Genomic DNA, 25,611 nt, shown 5'->3' with positions numbered 1-25,611 from the left:
AAGTCTCTCTGTGCTCTTAAAAGTGGTTCTGTCAGCAATCTAGAAGGAAAAAAATCATTCATCAAGTTATAGCACCCTAAGGAGGAAAAGTTTTAGCCAGACCATATATAAATATGCATTTTGTTCATGATAAAATCTGTTTAACTCCAGCATCTAATGATACTTGGACAAAAAGATCTCTTTGTTAAAGCTCATACTCTTTTACTTTCTATAGGGCTCTTATAATGCATGTTCCTCATGGTCACCAAAAATTGAGTAAGGCCAAACTTTTCTGCAAATGTAACTTCAGTTGTGACTTGAGTATCTCATCACTCCTGACTCGGTGCACTCACGATTTTGTTCAGGAAGGATGATGCTGTTGCCTTGAGTTGGCTGTGCCCTGATGTGCTACAACCCAGGCTCGCCCTGGCTGAGCTGCTGAAGCTCTCCTGTGCACCACACCCCAGCTTCCCAGCAGGCCCAGCACAGCCACAAGGTGTGCACGGCCCACTATGAAAAACTGTATGTAAAATGGAAAGAACATATTGTTGCAGAGATGATCACAGCACATGTGCCCCGGAGCAGGTGGCTGCAGAGATAGGGGGGACATGAGAGCCTTTGTGTGGTGCTTGATGCTGTCAGTCTTGCTTGAGGCAAGTGAGCTTGAGAGGTACTTCTCTGGTCAAGGCAACACGAGCAAGCTCGGCAGCGTCAGCCGAGCACCATCACCGGAGAGTGGATGTGACATTCCTGATCAGGCCGAAGCAGGAGAGATCCTGTCCCTGTGCTCAGGTTGGCCTGGAGGAAGGCATCTCTTGAAGTTTTGCATCACCTCACATCTCCCAATGCATCATCAGAATGCTCTCCCCCTGAAAACATTGGAGCATGCAGGCCCAGTGTTAAAATTTAAGCCTATTGCAAATTCAGCTTCAAGAAGGGAGCAAAGGAGATTTAACACTTAATTTTCCCCTGCTCGGTCTACGTGACTTAGCTGGGACAAAAGATTTCCACGGTTTATTTTGGTGAAGCCTAGGTGAGATCAAATGCATCATTCATAGAGAGTATCTGTCTATCAAGTTTATATAAAAAGATGGTTTTCCTCCTGAAGACATATTTAAATATCACATACGTGCTGTAAGCTCACCAGTACCATTCTTATTTTGCCATACTAGTCTTGTGTTTGGGGCCTGATTCAAGACCCACTAAAGGAACCCAAGCTTTATCCTTGGCACTAACAGAAGCAGGCTCTTAAAACACATCCAAAAGGTCATGAAAAAAGAAGAATCCACTCACCAGCTTTAAAGGCTAAATCACAAATACATTTAACAGTAAACTCTTGCTGCAAAATTTGGGGGGGGGGGGAATAAAACAAGTCTCTGTCTCTTGGATTGCTTTAATAAAAGATTTATTGGAAATATTTTTGTGCAGACATACAACAGTCAACAATGCTGTTCAAAGCTACAAATTTTCTAAATTTTCCGAACCTTCTAAAAATACAAGTAAATGACCTTCATTTGTACTCAGTCTGGGAGGGAAACAAACTCCACTGTAATGCAATGCTGTATTTAAACTACCAGAGGACATTAATAGGATGTGAAAATGGTAACACTTCTAGAGGAAAAAACCCACACACCACTGCTGCTCTGCTGGGAGCCAATTAAACATCCCCCCACAGCATTACTCCTCTCTGCATATCCAGATTAAAACCTCCCCATCTGAAACAATATTTAAGCAATTCGAGTACAGATATGACAGACAAGCGGGCACATGACTTGGCTCGCTGATGAAAAAGATGCTGTTAAAGATCCTGTCACTCAAGCTGCTGAATATTTGACCTCTCAGTGCAATGGGCTGCACTTCAGGGGCAGGAGGAGGGACAGGGGGAGGTTTTCAAGTCTGATGACTCTTCCAACACACACAGTCCCAGAGGGCTTTGCTGCCTCATTGCTTATATTATCTAGAGCCCCCCCCTCCCTTCTTTTTTTTTAGAGAGTTGAGAAACAACTTTGAGCAACTATCCAGTCTAAGAGCTCTTGACAGTAAGAACAGCAAGTGCCTGCATTCCCTTCCTGAATCAAAATATCAATCAGATGGTCAAAGGAGAGCATATGCACTGTCTCTTAAATTCCGTGTTTTCTAAGAAACCCTGCAAAAGTTTTGAAATTGATTAATTTATGTCAAGACAACATCTGGAACATCTTTGCAGGGAAGCCACCCAGTAAGGTGGTGTGGCAGGTGCACCCGCCCAGTGAAAACAGGGCTTCTTGGCTGCTGTAGTGCAGCATCTCGGGGCTGCCTTTGTTCTCAGGGCCTCGTGGTAATTGGGGCCCTTGGCCAACGGGAGCTGCTATTGACCACAGGCCAGATTGGGCCTGGGTATAAATGGAGTCCCCTGGGAGCCATTCTGAGCTCGTCCCTTGGGGGAGCATGCATAGATCAAGGACTCTCCCCTGGGGTCAGGACGCTGCCCAAGGAAACTCCTCGAGGGGCCTTGGGTCGGGACGCTGCCCTGAGCAGGTCCTCGAGGTTGAGAGCCCTCACTTGTCAGGTGAGTGATAGAGTGTTTTGGGTTGTCCTTAAACCCTAGGGACCGGGGCTTTGTTATGTGTTTCAGGTTGCCCATTAAACCCTAGGAAGTTCTTCTGTTTTCCTCTCACAGACATTTGAACCTGTAATTTACGGAGAGATAGTTAATTCTGTTAATAATAACTTTTTAATTTTTGGTGGTTGGTGGTTTATTTGAGAGCCTCCATAACAGGTGGTCAGAATTTAAAACAATCACATCTTTTTGTTAATGTTGGTTTTTTTCCATTGGCTTCATCACTCCGTAATTACAAGGGTGCTGACCTCCTGGCTATGCACAGTGACAGTTCGGCAATATATTAGTCTTTACTTCACCCCAGACTTCTGCGTGACTGCCCAGAGCTGGGCTTGCCCACACAGAATTTGTCATTTACCCACTTCTATTTCTCTTTAGTGAACCATTCCTTTGTGGCAGACATCAGGAGAAGATGAGACATCATCTCATCTTCTTCATACACGAAGGAAGGCTTTGGAGAAACACCAGCACTTTGCTATATTACCTTCTGTCCACACCACAAACGAGCAAGCCACAAATCCAAATGAAACAACCCCTTGGCTTCACACTCTATCACATAAAGACCCAGGTCCCAGATAAACAAGCCCATTCCACTGGCCTGGGGGATAGGAACATGCCCAGGAGCAATACCCAAGGAGAAGTCCTGTTAATCCTCTGTGAAAGACATTCCCCGTCGGGACAGAAATAATTTCAGCGCTTAATTCCTGCGGGTCCATGAGGCAACAACGAGTAAAGAATTTAGCCATCTGTCATAAACCAGAAAACAATCTGCTAGAACCAAGGGAATGCAAGCAGTAGGGCTTCTGGCAGGGACACATTCCTTTTCTCCAAGCCCACGACTCAGTTTGGTGCCAGAGAAACTCAGCTTCAGGAGATAATGGAGCTTCACAAGTTCACAACACAGATCTCTTCCTTCCCAGAGCCACAGAAAGGAACTGGAGCAGCTTTATCACAGCAAGGAAGACCGAGGAATCCTTCCTCTCCCTTGCGCTAACAGCAGGACTGGACTCAGCCAAGCTATTGTATTTCCCAGTCCTTTCGCCCCTCCAGAGAGCCCACCTGAGAGCACGTTCCTGGTCAGATAAACCTGGCCAGGCTGCAGGTCACCGAGAACCTTTGGGATTCACTTGTGTGGCTAAGCAGCACAGGGCACTTTCTGGTTTTCATGTGCAAACAAGGCTCAAAGCCTCTATTGATCTTGCTGCTAGGCACAAAGAGGTATGGAAAGAGTTATTCTCTGCACCCATGTGGATTTCTTTTGTTGTCATCTATTGTACTGACATGTCCTGTGGTCTTCTTCAGACACACAGCTCTGGTCACAAGTGCTGAAGGGCTGTGGAGGCTCTCTTAGGTGTCTGGAGAATAATGAAGCTTTCAGGTAAGAGGGTCTGAGCTCTCTGCCTCCTGGAGCTCTGCGGTTCTGAGAAGTCAGTGTAAGCAATATTGTAAAACTAGTAAAAATAAAATGGGAACAGGGCTGCGTTAACTGTGTAATCAAACCAAGGAGACTTGCCCCAATGCCACACAGGAGGAGAAAGCTCTAAGAAAATAATCAACACATATGGTTTCGCCAAACAAAAAACCGAGCCCTTCCTGTATGGTACAGAAAATGCGTAAAAGCACGTTTCCCTCTATTCTAACAGGAATTGTTTGCAGTCAGCCCAGAAGGCTCAGCACCAGGAAAAGTAAGCTCTAAAAACCATTCATCTGAAAGCTCAGGTCATGTCAAAGACACCATCTATAATACAAAGACAGCTGTGCCACCATGTTACAGAACAGGCAGCTCCTTGGGGCTGACTCCTGGCCTGGCTGGAGAGCTGCTATTCAGAGTGGGATCTGGGACAGAGGTCCTATACAGAGGGCTTCTGTGGAACAGTGATGCAGCTGCAAATAAGCAACGCTCTAGAGAGAAGTGTCATTGCTTCTTCACTCGTCAAGTGACACAGCTGCTCACACACGGCCTAACTGGTGGGATGGGGACAGGCCGTGTACAAGTCCAGTCATCAGATTCATAACCTGCTGAGTCTTCATCTCTTGTTTACCTCTTCACACTGTCCACAGTGACAATTATGAGTTATGGCTAGGGACGACACTTGGATCTGAATTCAAAACTCTCCCCATTTGATAGGCACTTTGGCTGTGCCTCTAACAGCTGCCTGCAGGACAGCCTCAGGGTTGCGCCCAGGGAACCCTGCAGGTACAAGGTAGGTACGAAGGTCTGGATCTGCTTGGTGCTCAGCATCCTCGAGGAGGCATGGAGCTGCAGCACAGACTCTGGAAGCGATGAATGAATACAAGGGTCCTTCCTGACAGAAGGAGCCCAACCGTCTGGAGGCTGAGGGATATGCATAGTCAGTGTCACGTTTCAGAAGCAAACTGCTACGCAGATCCATCAGGTATAGCAGGGACACAGCCAAATTCTTCTCCAACCCATCAGGTATTTCATATCATCACTGTTTACTGTTAGACTCAACAAGACACAAAGAGCTCGCCCTGCAAACCAAATGAAGTTTAAGGCATTGATACTGTGTGATGATCCAAAACTAAGGTAAAATATCCTCAGTGCCTTAAAACTGGGGAGAAATCTGACAAATCCAAAGTGCTTCTAGGGGATGAACACCCACTCAAGGGCCACTCCAAACTTGAGCTGTGAGGCATAACAGCTAAAGGATAGTTCTCAGAGTATTTAAAAACTAAATTAAGTCATTATTTATAAAACCAAGGAGAATGCAATTAGGGCATCACTAGTCTGCACTGATGCCTGGAGACAATGTAAAACAGCAGATTTGGTGAGTTAGCCCAAAAAGGTAGAATAAGCCTGCAGGACAGGGGTAGCGTAAGGACTGTGCACCTCTCAAACTCTTGGGGTTGTCTTTAGAGGGACAAATTGCAGCCCATGTGGCCACTGACCATCTCAGTCCCTGCATTTCACTTATTCTGGTTCACCTGAGCTTTCTCTTCTTTATTTATGAGCACTGACTGTCTCCCAGCAAACACTCTTCAGTACATGCTGTAAAAATAATGTAATCTTGGTAACAGGAGACTTCCCTACAGCATCTGCTATTAGCTGCTGGCTGAGGCAGGGGAAGAGACTGCAAATTTTTGGCATGCACTAAGAGGCATGCGGTCTAGTGAAGTGCAGATTAGCAAGGCTTGACTGTTATCTTAATTTACAGCCCATATAGTTCATGTTAACTCCGCATATATTTTTAGATACATTAGCAGCTTAGTTCAACTCAGATACTTTTATTGGTTATTTGCCATTTCTCTTTGACGAGTTATTACTGACTTCCCATGCTAGCTCCCTACAGCAAGACCTGAAGCCCTGTCAAGGAAAAGAAAATGTCAACAGACTTCTCAGCAGTGCTCAGCTCAGGCTCCTGCTCACCAGCTTTAATATGCTACTAGGCAATTGTTAAAGGAACAGCAGCTTCTATGCAAGCAGTGATTACGGCATTACAAAAAGAAGCGACCAGATCCAGGTTTAGTTTAGGATCACCACTTCCTTCTGAACATTCAAAAACCCCACCACCACTTTGATCCAGTGGTTGGATGATCTTCAAGGTCTTTTTCAACCTAGATGATTCTGTGATTCTGTGGTCAGTGAAGAGAGCTGCCACAGAAACTCTTTTCTGATCAACCCTACATAGTTAAGTCCGGAAAGTCAAGCAGAAATCTCCCCTTCCTTCTGCTCCCATACCCTGTCTAGCTGATAACACTTTCACATTGTGCTTTCAAAGGCTGTTGTTACTGCTACACACACTTGTCTTAATGAACAAGGAATTCTGTTGATGCAGAGCAGCTGCCATTCTCCTTTTGCTAATACACCACCAGAATACACCTCAACATTGTTCCCCAAGACAAGCAACTCCAACAGTCAGGCTACAGCAATACATTAATTACAATACATTAATTCCTGTAATGACTCCAAAGAACAAGAAGAATGCCAGGTCTTGACCTGGGTGGCCTCTACAGGATTAACTCAGCTAGAGATTAAGGCCTTACAGTGATGATAAAGTCTGACCCACTAGCCCCAGTGTCACATACTGTATAGACCTGTGACAAACCCCATGTGTAATTCCCATTGAGCTGACACCCAACACACGTACCTCAATCTAAGCCACTACTCACTCTAGGGAGGGTTTGTGTTTGTGACACACACTGACCTCAATTTACAGAGAGGTCAGAATGATACAGCCCATAGTCTGCACTAATAAAATAAATCACATTAGATGGCAGCTGCTCCTCCCCAGCATCTCTCATTATGTTCTGTAAAATTTTGTTGCACTAAGAACAGAAAAGACTCCAGGATCCTTTCTATTCTCTGCTCAACACATTCACTTGCCCTTCTTCATTATCCAGAGGTTTTTAGAAGTTTTCTTCCGTATCCTCATGAAAAGCCTCCAAATTGTTTACATACCAACGTTTAGTGTGTGGTTTAGAGTACAAAGACTAAGCTAATCTCACTTTGTCTCGGTGGGAAGTTAATTTTCCTTGTGTTGTTACAAAAGGAAGAAACAGTTTGCCGTTTTGAGGACTGGCTTATACCACACATTTCCTAAACAGATTTGGTTTCTAAATAAAAGAAAGTGTTTAACAGGTTAGATCAGCATTAAGATTTAAAAGCTCCTGGGATCAGGTTTACCCTCCCCTTATTTATTCTCTGTACTAGTATTCGTGCCTTTAAACAAAATTAATCTCCCAGAAAATACATACACCCAGGCTTGGCCCCTTGACATTCATGCCTATGGCAAAATTATTTGCACGTTTCCCTTATTGCATAATTGTCTCATTAGCACTGCAGAAAGGTGGTGATAACTTCTCCCTCTGTGCCATCAGCCTAATCCAAGAGGATTGCTGCTGCAGGAGCAGAATTTGCTTTTTAACATGGAAGGGGACTGTGAGCCTCCATGGTGGCACTGGGAATTGAACTATGACACTTGTGCGCTGGCATTTACTTACAACCTTTAAGGAAGATTAAGTCAGTGGGCCAGGCTGGCGTTTTTCTTTTCCTTGCTAAACATAAATATTCATATTAAAATTGCTTTCAGATATATTTAAATCAATAAAAAGTTCTGGATGACTGTCAATAGGGCAAAAAACAACACTAACTTTTTAAATGCACAGATGTAGTATATACATTAACCATGAAACCTGGCTAAAACACAGCAGTATTTATGCTATTCAGAAATGTGGCTTGGCGACTAAAATTAATAGAACTTGTCTGGAAGACAGCATAAGATTTCTAAGAGCTCTTTCAGCTTTAACTTATGCCCCAGTTTTTGCTTTTTTTCAAAATTCCAATCTATGCAGCAGCACGTCTGTCCCACTGGCACAGCGAGGCCATGGAACCAGCATTCCTTCCAGGGCTCATGGGTCTAAGTGTGTCGGGAAGCCTGTTGATGGATCAGATCTAGGGACTGGTTTGGGTAAACAAACAAACAGCAGGTCTTCTCTTCACAGTGACCAGCTCTGTGTGAGTACCTCTGTGTGCACACACGTGTGTAAATTGTTCCTAACTTTCCTTTGCAAGTCTATCCTACCTGGTTCAGGGGAATGCTTCTAGAGGGTTACAGTATCAGACTCCTGTGCGGATGTACATCATCTTTCTCAACATCTGACAAGGTTGGTCCTTTTAAGTTCTCACCATTTTGTTTTACTAAAGTGGGAATGGGATCATGAAGGGAAATCCCAGGCTACAGCTGAAGTACATGTCCAAATACATCATGAAGAGTTACCAGGAGGCACCTATTTGAGTTCATCTTTGTGCACAATGCTATGCACTCAAGAAAATTGCCCTGCCAAGCTCTCCAACTTCCACATCCTGGCTTTGTAAGCTATTAATCAGGTTTTAGAAAGCTAAGATAGATCCCTAATAAATCCTGTAAGAGGGCAAGATATATTCTATGTAATTGCCCTGTTTTCGACCAGGATGGAGTTAACTTTCATTGGAATACTTCATACCATGTGATGTCATACCCAGGGATATAGGGGCAGTGGGCGCTGATTTTGATTTCGGGTCTGGTACACGTGTGTGTTGCTGTGGGGGCAGTCGCTGTGCTCAGTAAGCCACTGCTGCATTTCACCCTCTTCTTTTTGGACTCATTATTGTTACTGTTGTTCTCTTGTTATATTTAGTAAATTCTCTTTATTCAACCTAAGAATTCTCTTCTTTTTTTTGTCCCACCCCTATTTCACTGGGGAAGGGGAGGTGAAGGGCCAGCCATGTCTGGCTGCCTGCTGCATTCAAACCTCCAACAGTTTTTGGTGTCCAATGTGGGGCACTGAGGTTTGTTTTTTTTTTGTTTGAGATAACAACAAAATGGGTAAAATGCGGATTGCTTGGCTCCTTGAGATCTTATCACCTCATTTGCAATATGTGTTTCCCATGCTGTTGCTCACCTTCCGTGAGAGCTGGGTTAAGGTTTTGTTTCTGTTGTACTATGTGATGCTCATCTATGATAGCATGCAGTCATCAGCCCTGGGGCTATTTACAGTTGTGTTTGAGAAATTTGGGGAGTTCAAATATCTTGGAATGTTGACATAAACATGGTTGCCATGCTGTTAGGAGCTAGTGGTTCTGGTTTTGTTTATGGTTAAGCAACTATACCACAAGATTGGGGAATTATGAGTGACTGGAGGTGTGGAGTAGAATGGGCAAGTACCTAGAACAGTGGGCACCTCTGGTATATTGGAACTTCACTCCTGCACAGGTGCAGAATCCTGAAGAACTAGTGGAATATTTGGAAAAGTATGTTGTTGCCTAGGTAATTCTAGAGAGGCACAGCTCACTGCAACATGCTGGGGTTTAGCCCACACCTACCAAGTGCTATTAAACACTGTTCAGCACCCTCAAGAGGAAGAGAAGGGCTCTGCACCTGGTGACCAAGTAACAGAAACTGCAGCCACTACAAGCCCAAGGACAGGCGTTGCAGCTGAACCAGAGGACCAACCCATGGCAGTGTTGGTTGCTCCCATACAGAAGAAGAAATACACAAGAAAATCTCCTTGCAGTGTACAGGGTGATGATGAACTCGGCCCATCACGAGAACAGGAGGAGGCAGAGCCAGTGGTAGTCACCCAATCCTTATCCTTGAGTGAGCTGTGAGATACGAGAAAAGATTTCAGCTGCCAGCCCGCTGAGCAACTTGTTACCTGGCTGCTGCGGTGCTGGGATAGCGGAGCCAGCAGCATAGAACCAGAGGTCAGGGAGGCAAGGCAGATGGGATCCCTGTCTAGGGAAGGGGGCATTGACAAAGCCATTGGAAAGGAGACACAAAATCTCAGTCCCTGGAGGTGACTTCTGTCAAGTGTGACAGAGAGGTATCCCTTCAAGGACAACTTTACATGTCGACCAAGTAAGTGGACCACTATGGAAAGAGGCATTCAATACTCGAGGGAGTTAGCTGTGTGGGAGGTAGTTTACTATGACCCAGATAATGCACAGCCACCCACAGATCCAGATGAAGTCTGATGCACCCGGCCCATGTGGAGCAATTTTGTAAGGAGCTCACCCTCATCATATGCCAATACATTAGCACTAATCGACTGGACAGACAAAGAGGGACCAACAGTGAATGAACTGGCTCGCCAACTATGACAATATGAAGAAAGTGTCTCTTCCCCCATCATCGTGGTTGTGAACAATGTTCTCCCCACCTGCACGGACCAGAATCTTGGCTATTAGGAACAATCATTTCTCTGCTTGAGAGAACTGGTACACACCACAGGGGAAGCTGAGGCATTGCCTGCATGACCATGGAGAAGACATGAAGAAATGGGATGGAAAACCTACCTACCTCCTAGAAAAGCGGGTATGTGAGCTGGAAGGAAGAACAAGCACAAAACACGGTCCTTTCAGCAAAAATGCTGCTCCAGTTTCCAGTAATCAAGTGCCCAAACAGAGCAGACTTTGCTCATGATCCTATGAGAAGAACTTCTGACCTGTATTCACAAGAAGTGAGTGATCAAGATGAGGCTGAAACCCGTGCACACCACACTAACCTGTGTGTCGTTAGCAGGTCTTATGACCAACATTAGAGGGGCCCTGCCTCCAGCCAGGCGGAGGACAGGGACAACCGAGTTTACTGGACTGTGTGGATTCAATGGCCTGGCACATCTGACCCCCAGCAGTATAAGGCTCTAGTGGACACTGGTGCTCAATGCACCCTAATGCCACCAAATTTTAAAGGTGCAGAACTCGTTTGTATTTCAGGAGTGACAGCGGGGTCTCAACAGCTGACTGTATTGGAGGCCGAGGTGAGCCTAAGTGGAAAAGTGTGGGAAAAAAAACCCATTATGAGTGGTCCAGATGGTCCATGCACTCTTGGCATAGATTATCTCAGAAGAAGGTATTTTAAGTACCCAAAAGGGTATTGGTGGGCTTTTGGTATAGCTGCTTTGGAAACAGAAGGAATTGAACCGCTGTCTGTATTGCCTGATCTATCAGAGGATCCTTCTGTTGTGGGATTGCTGAGGGCTGAAGAACAACGGGTGCCAACTGCCACTACAGCCGTGCACTGACGGCAATACCGCACCAATCGAGATGCTGTAATCCCTATCCATAAACTGATTTGTCAGCTAGAGAGCTAAGGAGTCATCAGCAAGACGCACTCCCCTTTTAACAGCCCCATATAGCCAGTGCAAGAGTCTAATGGAGAGTGGAGATTGACAGTGGACTATCGTGGCCGGAATGAAGTCACGGACCGCTGAGTGCTGCCGTGCCAGATGTGTTGGAACTGTAATATGAACAAGAGTTGAAGGTGGCCAAGTGGTACTCCACAATTGATATTGCCAATGTATTTTTCTCCATCCCTCTGGCAGCAGAATGCAGGCCACAGTTTGCTTTTACCTAAAGGGGTGTCCAATACACCTGTAATCGGCTGCCCCAGGGGTGGAAACACAGCCCCACCATTTGCCATGGACTGATCCAGACTGCACTGGAACAGGGTGAAGCCCCAGAACGTTTACAGTACATTGATGACATCATTATATGGGGTAATACTGCAGAAGTTTTTGACGAAGGGGAGAAAATAATCCAAATCCTTCTAAGAGCCAGTTTTGCCATAAAGTGTAGTAAAGTCAAGGGACCTTCAAAAGAGATCCAGTTTTTAGAAGTAAAATGGCAAGATGGGTGTTGTCAGATTCCAATGGAGGTGATTAATAACAGCTATGTCCCCACCAACTAACAAAAAGGAAACACAAGCTTTCTTGGGTGTTGTGGGTTTCTGGAGACTGCACATTCCAAATTACACTCAGATTGTCAGCCCTATCAAGTGGCTCTGAAAATAATTATTTTGTATGAGGCCTGGAGCAGCGACAGGCTTTTGAACAAATTAAGCAGGAAATGAACTCATGCAGTAGCCCTCGGGCCAGTTCGGACAGGACAAGATGGTAAAAATGTGCTCTACACTGCAGCCAGGAAGAATAGCCCTACCTCGAGTCTGTGGCAGAGAGCACCAGGGGAGACTTGGGGTTGACCCCTGGGGCTTTGGAGTTGGGGATACAGAGGATCAGAAGACAGCTACACTCCAACTGAAACCAAAATATTGGCAGCATATGGAGGGGTTCGAGCTGCTTCAGAGGTGATAGGGACTGAAGCACAGCTCCTCCTGGCACCCCGACTGCCAGTGCTGGGCTGGATGTTCAAAGGGAGAGTCCCCTCTACACACCATGCAACTGATGCCACGTGGAGTAAAGGGGTCACATTAATCACACAATGGGCTCAAATAGGGAGCCCCAGCCATCTGGGAATATTAGAAGTGATCACAAATTAGCCAGAAGGCAAAGATTTTGGAATGGCACCAGAGGAAGAGGTAGCATGTGCTGAAAAGGCCCCATCATATAATAAACTACTGGATAACAAGAAGCGATATGCCCTGTTTACAGACATGTCCTGTCACACTGTGGGATAACATCAAAGGTGGAAGGCAGGTGTATGGAGCCCCACGGGTTTCTGAAGCTGCTGAAAGAGAAGGTGAATTGAGTCAGTTCACAGAGGTGAGAGCTGGCCAGTTGGCCTTGGATATCACTGAGTGGGAAAAGTGGCCGATGCTCTGCCTCTGTACTGACTCGGATGGTGGCAAATGCCCTGTGGGGGTGGTTACAGCAGTGGAAACAGAGCAACTGGCAGCACAGAGGCAAACCTGTCTGGGCTGCTGAATTATGGCAAGATATTGCTGCTTGGGTAGAGAATCTGCTTGTGAACATACACCATGTAGATGCTCATGTACCCAAGAGCCGGGCCACCAAAGAACATCAGAACCAACAGGTGGATCAGGCTGCCAAGATTAAGGTGGCTCAAGTAGATCTGGACTGGCAACATAAGGGTGAACAATTTATAGCTTGCTGGGCCCATGACTCCTCAGGCCATCAGGGAAGAGATGCAACATATAGATGGGCTTGTGACTCAGGGGTGGACTTAACCATGGATGTTATTGCACAGGTAATCCATGAATGTGAGACATGTGGTATGATCAAGCAAGCAAAACAGTTAAAGCTCATTTGGTATGGAGGACGATGGTCAAAATACAAATATGGGGACGCCTGGCAGATTGATTATATCATGCTCTCACAAACTCAGCAAGGCAAACACTATGTGCTTACAATGGTGGAAGCAGCCACTGGTTGGTTGGAAACTTATGCTGTGTCCCATGCCCCTGCCTGGAACACCATTGTAGGCCTTGAGGAGAAAGTCTTATGGCAGCATGGCTTGCCAGAAAGGATTGAGTCAGATAATGGGACACATTCCTGAAACAACCTCATAGACACCTGGGCCAAATAACATGGTATTGAGTGGATATATCACATTCCCTACCATGCACCAGCCTCTAGGAAAATTGAGTAACACAATGGATTGCTGAAAACTACACTGAGAGCAACAGGTGGTGGAACTTTCAAACACTGGGACATGCATTTAGCAAAAGCCACCTGGTTAGTCAATACCAGAGGATCTGCCAAGCAAGCTGGCCCTGCTCAATCAAACCTCCGACACAACATGAATGGGGATAAAACCCCTGTAGTGCACATTAGGAATATGTTGGGGAACGCCATCTGGGTTACTCCTTTATTGGGTAAAGGTAAACCCATGCATGGGATTACTTTTGCCCAAGGCCGTAGGTGCACTTGGTAGGTAATGCAGAAGGATGGAGAAGTCCAGTGTGTGCGTTAGGGAGATTTGATTTTAGGTGAGAATAGCCAATGAACCAGACTGTCAGATAACCCTGTTATTGCAATTGGTGCCTCACAACATTCCCGTGCCACATCCAGAGCCTCCTGCTCCACCAACTGAGCCAACCCCGCCTCATTCCTCCAGCCTTATAGACTGTCATGACAGATGGAACCTGAAGTTATGGACTAAATAAACTCAGCAGACGTTATGGAAGGATGGCCCATAGACTAAGGGAATGATATCTGTGAGACCTGGAAAAAAAAGGGGATGGTGATTCCTTAAGATGTATTTGGAAACCTGAGCATAACGTTAATGGTATGGAACAAGGAGTGGAGACTGTCCTGGTTTCAACCAGGATGGAGTTAACTTTCACTGGAATATTTCATACCATGTGATGTCATGCCTAGGGATATAGGGGGGGCAGGCACCGATTTTGGGTCTGGTCGGGGTGTGTGTTGCTGTGGAGGCGGTTGCCGCACTCTCTAAGCCACTGCTGCATTTCACCCATTTCTTTTTGGACTCACTATTGTTACTGTTGTTCTCTTGTTATATTTAGTAAATTCTTTCTTTTTATTCAACCTACGAATTCTCTTCTTTTTTCACCAGGGAGGGGGAGGTGAACAGCCGGCCATGTGGTGTCTGGCTGCCAGCTGAGTTCAAACCTCAACAGTAATTCATTGCTATCTTGTGTTATTCTGTCATAAGATGACAAATAAGCATTTTTGGCTACAGACTGTGTTGCAATCAAAACTTTTCTGCCAAATTTATCTTAAAAATTTCAGCCAAATTAGTAAACAGTGAATATCTGAGGGAGTAAGGTTTGCATGCAGCCATGGGCACTTGGTCTGTGTGTAACAAAACAGGAAATCTCAGCACCCCGTTCCAATTAAGCAAAGCCTGATTTCTCATGGAAGATAAATTTTCTAATTTTCTCCCAGAACAACCTTATGCTGATGTTTTAAATAGTGGTAAAACATTGTTTTTAATTTCACACCTCACAACACAGTCAAATGCTTCATAACAACATAAACTTTAGGCAGAGCTTTGCAACTGAATTCAAACAATGATTTCCCCCTACAATATGTACTCAAGGTTTGCAGGGAGAATACAGAAACTTGTTGGCTAAGGCCACAGAAATGAGTTCTCTTGTGTTTTGGCTGCTGCTGCCAACCCTAGTCAAGAACATGTTAACAGTGGATGCACTGATCCAAATCCCATTATTCCCATCACCCATCAAGTGAAGAACCGTTTATTCTATTTCTGCTCTCCTTTTGGTTGTATCGTAGGATCGAACAACTTGCGACTGGGAAACAACACCGTGTTCTTCTTGAGAAAATGCATACCCATCTGAAAAAGCAAAGAAAGAAAAAAAAAATAAATCACTGGAGTCCAGCTCAAGGTCACAGCCTGATTTTGGGAACAGTTCTAGGCATCACTAAAGTTACATGACTGAGGCTGCAACAATCTTAATTTCTGTGCTGTGCTTCTGGCATTTACAGCTGTGTACTACATTGTCCACGTGGCACAGAAAGGATGTCTGCTGCCAGCTCAGTCTTACTGTTCCGCTCCCCAGGCCAGGTTAGTGTACACAGTCAACATTTCCCTTCGAGTTAACCTGACTAATAAGCTACAGATTGATTGGGACACCATGTGTACTCCCACAGTGGCAGAGCTTCTTAAAGACTTAACAAACAGGTAGAGATTTGCATTTTGGCTCGACTCCCCTATCGTCTGCTTGGTATCAGCAGTTTCCCTGGAGGAACATGAAAATGTCTAGACCACAACTAGATCTGAATCACATCTTCCTCTTAACTCCATTCAGGAATTTTTTTTACAAGTTTCTAGGTGGCATCTGACAAATCACACCAGGAAACTTTATTCTCTTGGCCAGTCACCCATATCTTGACTAGAACAAACTTACACATATTCTGGAGATCTCTATTTTGCACAAATTAATCCTGCTAGCTAGCACAATCCTTTGGTCTCCCTAGCAGTTACTCAAATGAAAATAACCATGTGTCTGATTTCTTTTAAAGTATTGTGGACAAGGCAAGTCACATTTCTGACATCACTTGCAAACCACCATGTTACTGTTAAAACAGTCACAAAGGCCAACATGGTGAACGCCAAGCAATATTTAAAGCAGACATGACCCTACAGAAAATTCTGAATGTAAAACTATACCAAAGGACAACAGACTTTGTGACACCAAGGAAAGGTGACTTTCAGGTGTAAATGGGTAAACCAGAAAGGAGAAGGGCAGATGAGCATAATTACGAAAATAGAGAAATAGGAAAGCCACAGGCTATACAGATCCAGATAGTGCTTTGTAGTGGGAAAGCAGGGAAGAATTGGGAGATGTGAATGCTGCCTAGGAGAATCCAAGAATTATACCATGGCTAACTCTCCATGAGCAACTCTCCATCTCCCCCAAGCCGCTCTGGAAGCGGGAGCTTGTGAATTCTGAAATCCTGCTCCAGATTCACCCCAGGCTGGAAGAGCAGATAAGGACAGATGTCCCAATTACTGCCCAAGTCTTCCAGGAGTCCTCCCTTAAGGGGGTCAAGGTATACTCCCCCCTGCTAGATCAGGTACTGCAGTGAGATAAGGCTGGAGCACAACACAAAGGGACCCTGTAACAGAAAGGTACATGGGACCGACTACCCTCTTACGGCAGGGGTCATGTGGGGCCCCTAAGCAGCTTGGTGCTGTAGACTGAACTTGTTCCCCATTGGCCTGAACGCAGCCTGCTTTGAAGCAGATGACTGATGGTGGTAGGCAGGAGAAGCCCAGAAGGTCAGAAGTGAACCGAAGCCCGAGTGACACTTGCTAAACTTTCATCTTGACAACCAAGCTGGGAGCATGTGAGCCAAACACAGATGCTCAAGCACTCCTAGATCTTTTCCTCTGGCTGATGCCTGCAGAGGGAGGGTGGTCAGCAACTCCTATACAGTTGTAAGCTGCTGGGAATAGAGTCCCACAACACTAGAGATGACCACTGGTGTAATTAGTCCTAAGGTGGAAGGTCTTCTCTCTCACAGAATGCAGTTAAGTGTCACCTCTGAAGCCACAGGGACTTTGCTGTAGATTTGAGCTCTTGAGGAAGAACACACACTCCCTTAGCAGGAGAGCACACTATCTGCAGGTGAGCTGACCTAAATCACAAGCATGTAAGGAAATCTTTGCCAGTAAGTAGAGGGGATTCAAACAGAAATCCATCATCCAGAACCAACTCCGGTCACAAGTCCCTCTCGGAGTGACTGCAGGACAGTATGAACTCTGATCTGATTACATGACTGATCGTCCCAGCATCCCATTTTATTTTCCCTGAGCAATTCCATGCCAATATACATACAGCTACAGAGGTACAGGTTGTTTTTTCCTGCCTCTAGCAGAAGGTTCACAGAATACATTCACAAAATGCAAACAGTCTTTTGGAAAAAAGTATGTGCATGCTGGATAACTGCAAAAGCAATATGATTTACAAAACAGACTTTCATTTTAAAAAGGGTAGATTCACAAACAAATACCGCCAGTGGGTTTGTTTCCACGCTAAGTGCCAGCATACTGTTAGCTTTCTGGACTAAATTCTCAGTGGAAAAGTCATCTTGGTCAAAGAACACAAACTTAAGCCCTAGAAGACTGAAGCCTGTGCCCCATAAGCTGGTCGGCATCAAGGTGGCTTTGCTATATTTACTTATCCAGTATGATCACTCATCGCAGTAGATTGATTCTTCAACTGCCGTAACTACTGCAAATCGAGCACTGACCATGCAAGTGTGTGGAGCCCAATAACCCCAGGTATGTTCCCATGACCTGCTTATTTCCAGTGCTAGCACAGACCTATAAACAGCCGGGCAGCCCAAGCACTCTGCAAAGCCGATGCAAAATGCAATCAAAGAAAATATATTCACCATTCTCACACCAGTAGAAAACACCTTAACACAGCAAAAAATATCAGGCTAAGATGATCAAATGGTTAAGAATACCAGGGGGTATCCTTACATCCTCGTGTTCTTGATCCATCCTGAAATACCAGCAATGAGGGTTTTGTGTGTACATCATGGGAAAGGCAGTGACCCTGTATTTGCACACTGCCCTACTTAGTTGAAGTTCAGCATTTGGCAGTTTATTTAATATGTTTCCTGTTGATCTCTATACAGGAAGATGAGTGCATATTACATTTTTTTTAATTCATATTACAATTAAAATTGAGCTTCAAACTGTTCAGGCAGTTGACTGTGCCTTGTAGAGTCAAAACACTGTGCATGCTCGAGTCCCATCTGCACTCCCCAAGCAGCTCTATTTTTCCGCTATTTTCAGACTCCATCCAAAAACAATGAAAGTTTCCATCTGTCAGTTACTAGGGAACTTTTTGGAAGTTTGAACTTTTCCCCCAACTCCAGTTTTAAAACCACACCTATGAGCCTGCCTTGGGAACAAGGCCCTCATTGTTCAGCTGTCCTGCAGCAGCCCAAGGAAGGAGCACATTTCCTTGGGGCTTTCTGGGCACAACCCGCTCACGGCTGTCGCAGAAGGAAGGACCTTTGTACTCAGAGACTTTCTATTAATGGAGGAAAGGTACACTTTTGAATATCTGTCAGTGGGGCTCATTTGTTAAGAGGAGATTCACGTTCTCATCAAATCTAAAGTTTCACTCGTACCAGATATTATCAGGCAACCTACTGAATTTTAAAAGCATCCTGTTGGGTTTTTTTAAAGCTTTGATATTCTATTAGTAGATCAGAATCTAAGCTCCCATTAGGTTTCCAATTTAACACACACTTTTTCTGTTCGCTGCAATGACTATTCTGGTTGTGCAGTGCTGGATTATAGAAACTGTCACCATGCATGAGTCTTGAACACAGACAGTTAACACTATGCAAGCTCGACAGCCCACTCACATGCAACAACTTCCAAGACCAGGATCAGAAAGGGTCCAGAGCGCTTTTTCAGTCCCAGAAAATCTGCTCATGGAAGGACTGTATATAGTTTTAGTCACTTTGGGGATTTATTTAAGAGGCCTCCTACTCCTTGCACTCTCCTCTGATACACCTGAACTGTCTGTCCCAGGGTTTGTTTAGCCCAACCAACAAGAGGGCAGCTCTCACTGGAAGCCTGTCAGAAGCCCTGCCTTCTGCAGCATTTCACTATCTCATCTATGCAGTGGTATTATGGTTTAGTATAGTCTTAAGTATAAAATGCATTTTACCATCATGTTGTTTGCCTTTTGAGAAAAATGCCCAGATTCAAATCCAATTCAAAATTAAGTTTTAGGATTTGGGGGGATGGGAGAAGCTTTTTTTTTTTTAAAAAAAAAATTTCTTTTCAGAAATGTTGCTTCTTAGATACCAAAAAATCTCTCTGACATAACAAAAATCAATGTTAGGCTATCACTGGGCCAGCCAAATTCTCTCTCAGGCCAAACGTCTGGTTCTGCACGGGTTTTAAGGAGATTTGCTATGATGTCGCAGTTCGTATTTACCAATTAAACAGTAAATGCCAACTCAGCTTTGACTTCTCTGGTAACCCTCTTTTACTTATCCTGGGAAAGTGAGAGCTGCTTTAAATCTTGAACATTTTGACTAAAGCTTACAGAAATCATTAATTTCTCTGCTGATAAACTATGCCTGGGTTTTCTAAAGGACCCAAGAGGAATTCCTGACAAATGGTCCCATCTTTTTTGTCCCAGATACTAACTTACCAGTATTTACATGTAGAAAAGAGAGCCAGCTGCCACAGCAACAATTCTATACTCATTATTCCTATTTCCTTTTTCTTAAGTTGATTGTTAAAAGACTAACTCCACTTGACCATCCACAAATATGTAGCTTGGAAAAAATACAGAATGTATATTATATTTCGAACACATGCAAGATTAAGAGGAAATGAGAGTTTAAAAAGCATCTCAAGTAGCTACTCTGTTGTTTTTCAAATCAAAATGCACCAGCAGAAAAGTGAGAGGAAGAAGGTGTCTGCTAGTGGAGAATAAGTGGTGGGATTAGAGCCCTCAGCATGAACACATTATTATTATTTATTATTCGCCAGCCCCCATACTGTGAAACGAACCTCAGATGACAGGTGCTTTTTTTTCATTGATTAATAGGGTGCAAACCACACGCTCTGCATTCAGATTTACTCTATGCAATCCTCATATTTTGTCAAAGGAAGAGGCATTTTCTCTGCTAGAGGAAACTGGGGCCAAGTGCAGCAATCCTCATTCAGGCACAGCTCTTCACATTTCAGAAGTTCTGCCAAAGCAGTTCTCAAGAGCAGGACTCATTTAAGAGCGTGCTGAGACAACAACTAAACACTGACAGAATGTATTCTGAATTACAGGAGGGAAACTGCACTAGAGGGATGGTATGGGTAGTATCTTTCCTTAAAGATGGACAGGTCTGAGGGTACCTGAGCAATTGGGGAGCATCACCCTTCCCATACTGCTGGGAGGCTCTGGGGGCACAGGTGATACAGGGCAGTCATGCAGTAAGAAAGGAGAGGTCAAGAAGCATCTTTATGTACAGAGCTTGTCTAAAGGACATGCTACTTTCACAAAGTCACAGCAAAAAAAAAGACATGAACTTGGATGGAGACTTGGAGAAAGCCCACCTGGAGAAAACCCCACTGCCAGCAAACCCTCCGAGAGGGAGAACTTTTGGGAGTCATTATTGCTCCTTCCCTTGTGTGAACCCAACAGCACACTAAAGGGAAGAGTCCAAAGATGTATCTGAGAGGAGCCTGGTGGCTCTTCCGGATCACTTTGAAAGCAGATGGCCACGGGCAATTCCCAATTTCACCAGGCACCTTCACCAGGAGCTACACCAAGCCCAGAGGCCAGCACCATCACCACTGCCTACAAGATTCCACGGAGATGGTTCTATGTTAGCACATGGGCTTGACAGCCATATAAAGCTCTTGCACGGAAGTCTCATGACAGTGCCATCCAACACGAACTTCACTTTTGTTTTGTTTTTTTAAAGTTTTCATAAAGTTTCCCAGAAGTTACACTGGTAGGAACCACATGATCTTTGACTATACAGTTAATAGACGGATTTATTTCATGCTCTGACAGCTCTACATGATTCAGGAACACAAAGCCAGAACAAGAATCACAGAATCATCTAGGCTGGAAAAGACCTTGGAGATCACCTAGTCCCAAGAAAAACAGCCATGAAGGTCTTGCACACTTTAAGGGCATACTCTTCCAGATAGACAGGGGCTACTCTCCCAGGCCACTACTACTCTGGGCCAGTTTCTTTATGGGGAGGAGGCGTTTAAGAGATTAATTCTGGCTGGCACTCCTGTATGGCACTGACGTGGTACTGGCTGTGTGGCTCTGTCCCCCACTTCGGGGGCTGGATCTGTCAGAGTGTGGTGCTGTATGGGAGCACCCCAGCCATGCATCCTGCTTGAAGGTCTTGCGCTGTGCACATGCTTTTGGGGAGGGGCTGGCTCACCGACAGAGAGCTAAGGAAACAGGTTGAGCTTCCGCCTTTCGATACAGGGCTCTGCAGACCTACCTCAGTCATGTTTTTTCTCCCACCACAGACCACTAGTAGTACTCTGAAACACCCCATGAGATTTTTCTCCTTTCCATGTGATTGGAAACAAAGCTATTCAGGCATTGTTTCCTATCAAAAAATTTGGAAACACTTGTCAAAAATACAGTGTCTCTCAAACCAGTACTGCATCTTTACAATCTGTGCTAGGAAATTTAATCCCATTTTCCTTCCTTGCTAGGACCAAGGCAATTGATTTGCTTAAGCCTTTTTCAGCTCTAACTAAACAAACCCTTTTCCTGCTTTATATGCAAGTATCAGATTCTGAGTTGAAGTCACATATGCAATTTTTGGAAGAAGTGGCCTCCACAGACTGGGAACTTGGAGCCTGGTGGAAACACACGAAGAGTTCAAGACTTTAAACTGAATGCTTGTAGTGTGATTTAAGATATTGGCCCAGCATGTCAAGGCTACTGCCCTATTCATCAGCTTTTTGCTTTGAAGATTTCTAGCATTTAGTAAACAGTTGTACAATTTAGAGTTGTGAAAACAGCACATATGTTCCCTGGATTTCACATGGCCTAGCAGCTATGCAACACTGGAAAATAACATTTGACAAGAGATGACAGAAGTTTTAAAGAGTCATAAAAAGTGTCTTTCCATCCTAACAGCTTCACAATCAAAATTTACGTTCATGTGAAAACCGACAGCTGATTGTAACCTGTTCTGACATTTAGCACTTAATAATTTGCATTTATAGGGAAGCTGGTTATCTAAGTTAGTGTTTATTTTTATATCTTTTCTTTCCCAGTAGCTATTCACCTGCTAACAACCTGATGATGTGTTCTACCAGACTAAAAGCATATAAGAGTCTGATTAGTCACCACTGGCGCATCTCTCTCCTGCACCGTGTTAAGTCTCTGCAGCAGACTACTTCGACAGCAATTTATTTATGCATTTTCCAGATTTCTTCTGCCAATCATCAACTCTGGAACCTCCTCAAAGAGTGCGTTTGCATGCCCAAAGCTGTGCTGCTGTCAGCATCCCTGGCTCCTTGACACAAAGTATTAAATCCTGGCAGGAGCATGTGGTCCCCAGGGCTGCTCTGTGGACTGGCCTCTTTTCCCAGGACCAATGGGATTGATCACTAAAGACCCTACATCCCTCAACAGTGGTGTCTTTACAATGGCTCTACGAAAGACAAAGACTAGCAGATCTGTCACTGTTCCACTCCTCCTAGTCAAATTCCCTGTGGAAAACAGGAATAGGTCAGGCATTTGGATTCTCAAATCCCAGCCTTGCCTCCATGGCCTGAACCACAATAGTTCTGCTACAGAAGACACCACAGCCAGCAAAGAGATGTGACTTCCCTGGCATTCTTAAACAGTCAGAGGCGTCACTCCTCACTGCAATGGCAATACGAAACCAAATCCTGAGTGCCTACGCCCTGCCCTATACACAGCAGTACTGCATGCTTGGGGGCTATTTTCTTTAGTAAGATGAGCATATTATGACTACCAGTTTAATCACAAGAGAGACTAGAAGGGGTTTACCACTAGAAGGGGTTGACTGGACTCTGTGATCCCTTGAGACAGCAGTCCAGTGCATCTGGCCTACAGAAATGTTTTTATTTTTAATGATGTGGAAGCCTTTCTAATGCTGACAAAAAAATGACAGGTCCAGCAGATCAAGGCCTGTCACATGTTCCTCTAGGAAGCTGAATAAACAGATGGCCTCTACACCAACAAGAAATACAATTTATTCCAAAGAGCAGCAGTAGCAAGATGTGATATTGCATCTCTTCTCCCAGCAGAGGACAAAGAGGGAGAGGAGAGAGGCAGCTCTGCACACCATGACTTACCTCATCAGAAACACACAGAACCTTTAAGTGGCATCCCTGAAATATCACTGTATTCTCAGGTAACCAAATTAATATGACTTTTCATAAAGAAACCATTTCTATATAAGCTAGGCTATACCATGACATTTATTTTATCCTGCAGAGGTTTTGATTTTACAGTATTCTTGAGACTATCAGAATTTTACATTTAGAGAACAAGCATATTGGGATTTTGTCATTTAGGCCTGTTGATTGATCCTAGGGAGTTATCCATGTTTGAGCTCCACTTGCCTAGGGCCAAATACACTAATTCCACTTCCAAATGTATGTGTCTTTCTTGGCAACTCAGCCTCTGCACTAGATTATCTCTACCTACAATTTAATTAAAAAATAATCACCCTTCGCTTCACTCATCTGGGACTCACTAGTGTGAAAACACACACACATGCATGATCCACTACTTACGTGATACACTTTGCTGGACAGAATGAGCACGGAAGAGGCTCGGAGGAGTTTTCCTGCCAAGCCTTTTTAACAAATGATCACGTTCGTTGACGCTGAAGGAAAGAAAAGAAATACACCAATGAGTAATCAGATAATTTCAAGGTAAGAGTCAACTGTATTTAAAGTACTTGGCAGTTTTGACTGTCAGTATTTAAGATGGTTGTAACATGAAAAAGAATTCTCTTTCTTTAAACTGCACTATTATCAAGAGAACCCTCTAATAATGAAAACTCCTCCTTCCTAAGGCCACTAACTTTACATTTAGTTAATCCATCCCTAATAGTACAACCATTGTGATTTCTGAATGTCTGATGCCTATAAATTATTACAAACCATATCAGAAGTCTGACATCAAGTGATACGGAACATTAAAAAGGCGATCTCTATTTAGTATTATGTATATGAATCATGGCATGCACAAACCACCCTAGAGAGAAGCAGGAAAGCATTGTGGCTTCGCACATGGTAAAAGGCTTCCATCACACCTGCAAAACAGCCTGAAGCAACCAAAAGCAGGACCCATAGTTAATTCTGTCTTCTAAACACTCTTTTTCACCTCCCATACTGGAAAGAAAACTTCCTATCCAGTTTTTGATTTAAAAACCCCTTTGGTTTACATAGTTCCTGTCAAAGGCCTGAAAAATTATTACTGTTTACAGAAAATACAAACTTAAGGTGAAAAACACAATATGCTTACAACAGGTTTAACATAGGTACACAAATCAGAGACACTGTACACTCTTTTTTATTAAAAACACAACTCATTTCATCAAGAACTTTATGCCCCAAATTAACAAACGATGGCTAAGATCCTGACCTTTCAAGGCACTTAATTACCTATACAAGTCCCACCAAGTTCAGTGGGGCTTTAAAATAACGTAGGTGTCCAAATCTCATTGCACTGGAGTCTCAAATACTTGTTATATATCAGATTATTTTGAAAAAGATATTACAGTCTATTTTAGATCAAAGTTCCTCTGCAACTGTTTGTTTTTTAAATCATCTCACCCTTGTTCCTAACACTGAGATGGACCCAGTGCCCAGAAGGGATCTGTTTGCTAGTGCAGCTCCTGGAGTGTCTTTATCCCATTTGCACCACATTTACACTGTTTCCATTTTCACAAGTCTCCTTGTTCTTTCACATTTTTATCCAGAAGCAGTAATTCCACTGGTTATGCTGCAAACATGGATATACATCTGAATGCTAACGCTGATATCTTTATTGTATTAGATTACAAATTCACATACATTTGGTATATGGAATGGAAATCCCAGCAAGCACAGCTGCTGCTGTCAACAAGCTTACAACAGCTTTAAACAAACAACTCCCTTTCACTGAAGCAGTTTGCTAACTTCAAACAAGAAAGTAACCAAAGAACCTCTGAGATGCCTATAACATGTAATCCAGCCATGTAGGCTTATATTCCACTTAATAGTCCATTAGGGTAATATCCAGGCTCAGTCCTCTGTTCAGTGCATAATGAGATGTCCACGAAAGAAAGGGAGGAATCCTTCTCTTTTTCCTGGGGTGTCTCTCTACACTCAAACATCTGAACTAGAAACTTGTACAGCCTGTGGACCCCTCCTTAAAATCTTTACAAACTGTCAGCATTTTCAGATGCTTTGTCTCTTCCCCTCTTTCCCTTGGCACCACAGAACACACCTGCAACAGATATGCTGGTTGTTTTCCCTGCCTGCAGTCAGTAGTAGTCCTTCAATATAAAATAGAAGTAGGTAACAGATTCGGAAGCAAAACTACAGATACCAGCTGAGAGTGTCATCTTTTAAGAGCCCTTGGATCATGAGATATGCATGTGATCAAAGAAGAAAGTATCACAGGTTTCCACTAAACTCAGGGTTACAGCACAGAAGTTTCTAAAAATCTTGGAAGATCCAACTGGTTAAAGAAAAAAATTAAGATCAAAGACCAACCAAAACTGTAAGAAAATCACGTATATACACAAAGAAATCTCCAACTGCTCAAAGCAGGTATCATAACAGAATGTATGTACTACAGAGA

General features: G+C 44.0%; 1 protein-coding gene across 4 annotated transcripts in view; it reads right to left on the bottom strand.

Moving 5' to 3' along the window:
- Positions 1-1,366: 1,366 nt before the first annotated feature.
- Positions 1,367-25,611, bottom strand: part of ATP8A2 (ATPase phospholipid transporting 8A2) — a 351,752-nt gene continuing 327,507 nt past the window's right edge. For 3 of the 4 annotated variants that reach the window (XM_074915160.1, XM_074915169.1, XM_074915178.1), the window contains exons 36-37: positions 23,553-23,644; positions 1,367-15,095 (exon numbers count right to left, since the gene is read on the bottom strand). In XM_074915160.1, the coding sequence (XP_074771261.1) occupies positions 14,998-15,095; positions 23,553-23,644 (190 nt within the window). In that variant the 3' untranslated portion in view covers positions 1,367-14,997. The remainder of the gene's footprint in view (positions 15,096-23,552; positions 23,645-25,611) is intronic. The other variant, XR_012634354.1, reaches the window with a different exon arrangement.

This window comes from Athene noctua, chromosome 1, assembly GCF_965140245.1.
Source record: "Athene noctua chromosome 1, bAthNoc1.hap1.1, whole genome shotgun sequence".
Classification (NCBI taxonomy): domain Eukaryota; kingdom Metazoa; phylum Chordata; class Aves; order Strigiformes; family Strigidae; genus Athene; species Athene noctua.
Note: the sequence above shows the minus strand (reverse complement) of the source record. Positions and strands in the feature narration are given on the sequence as shown.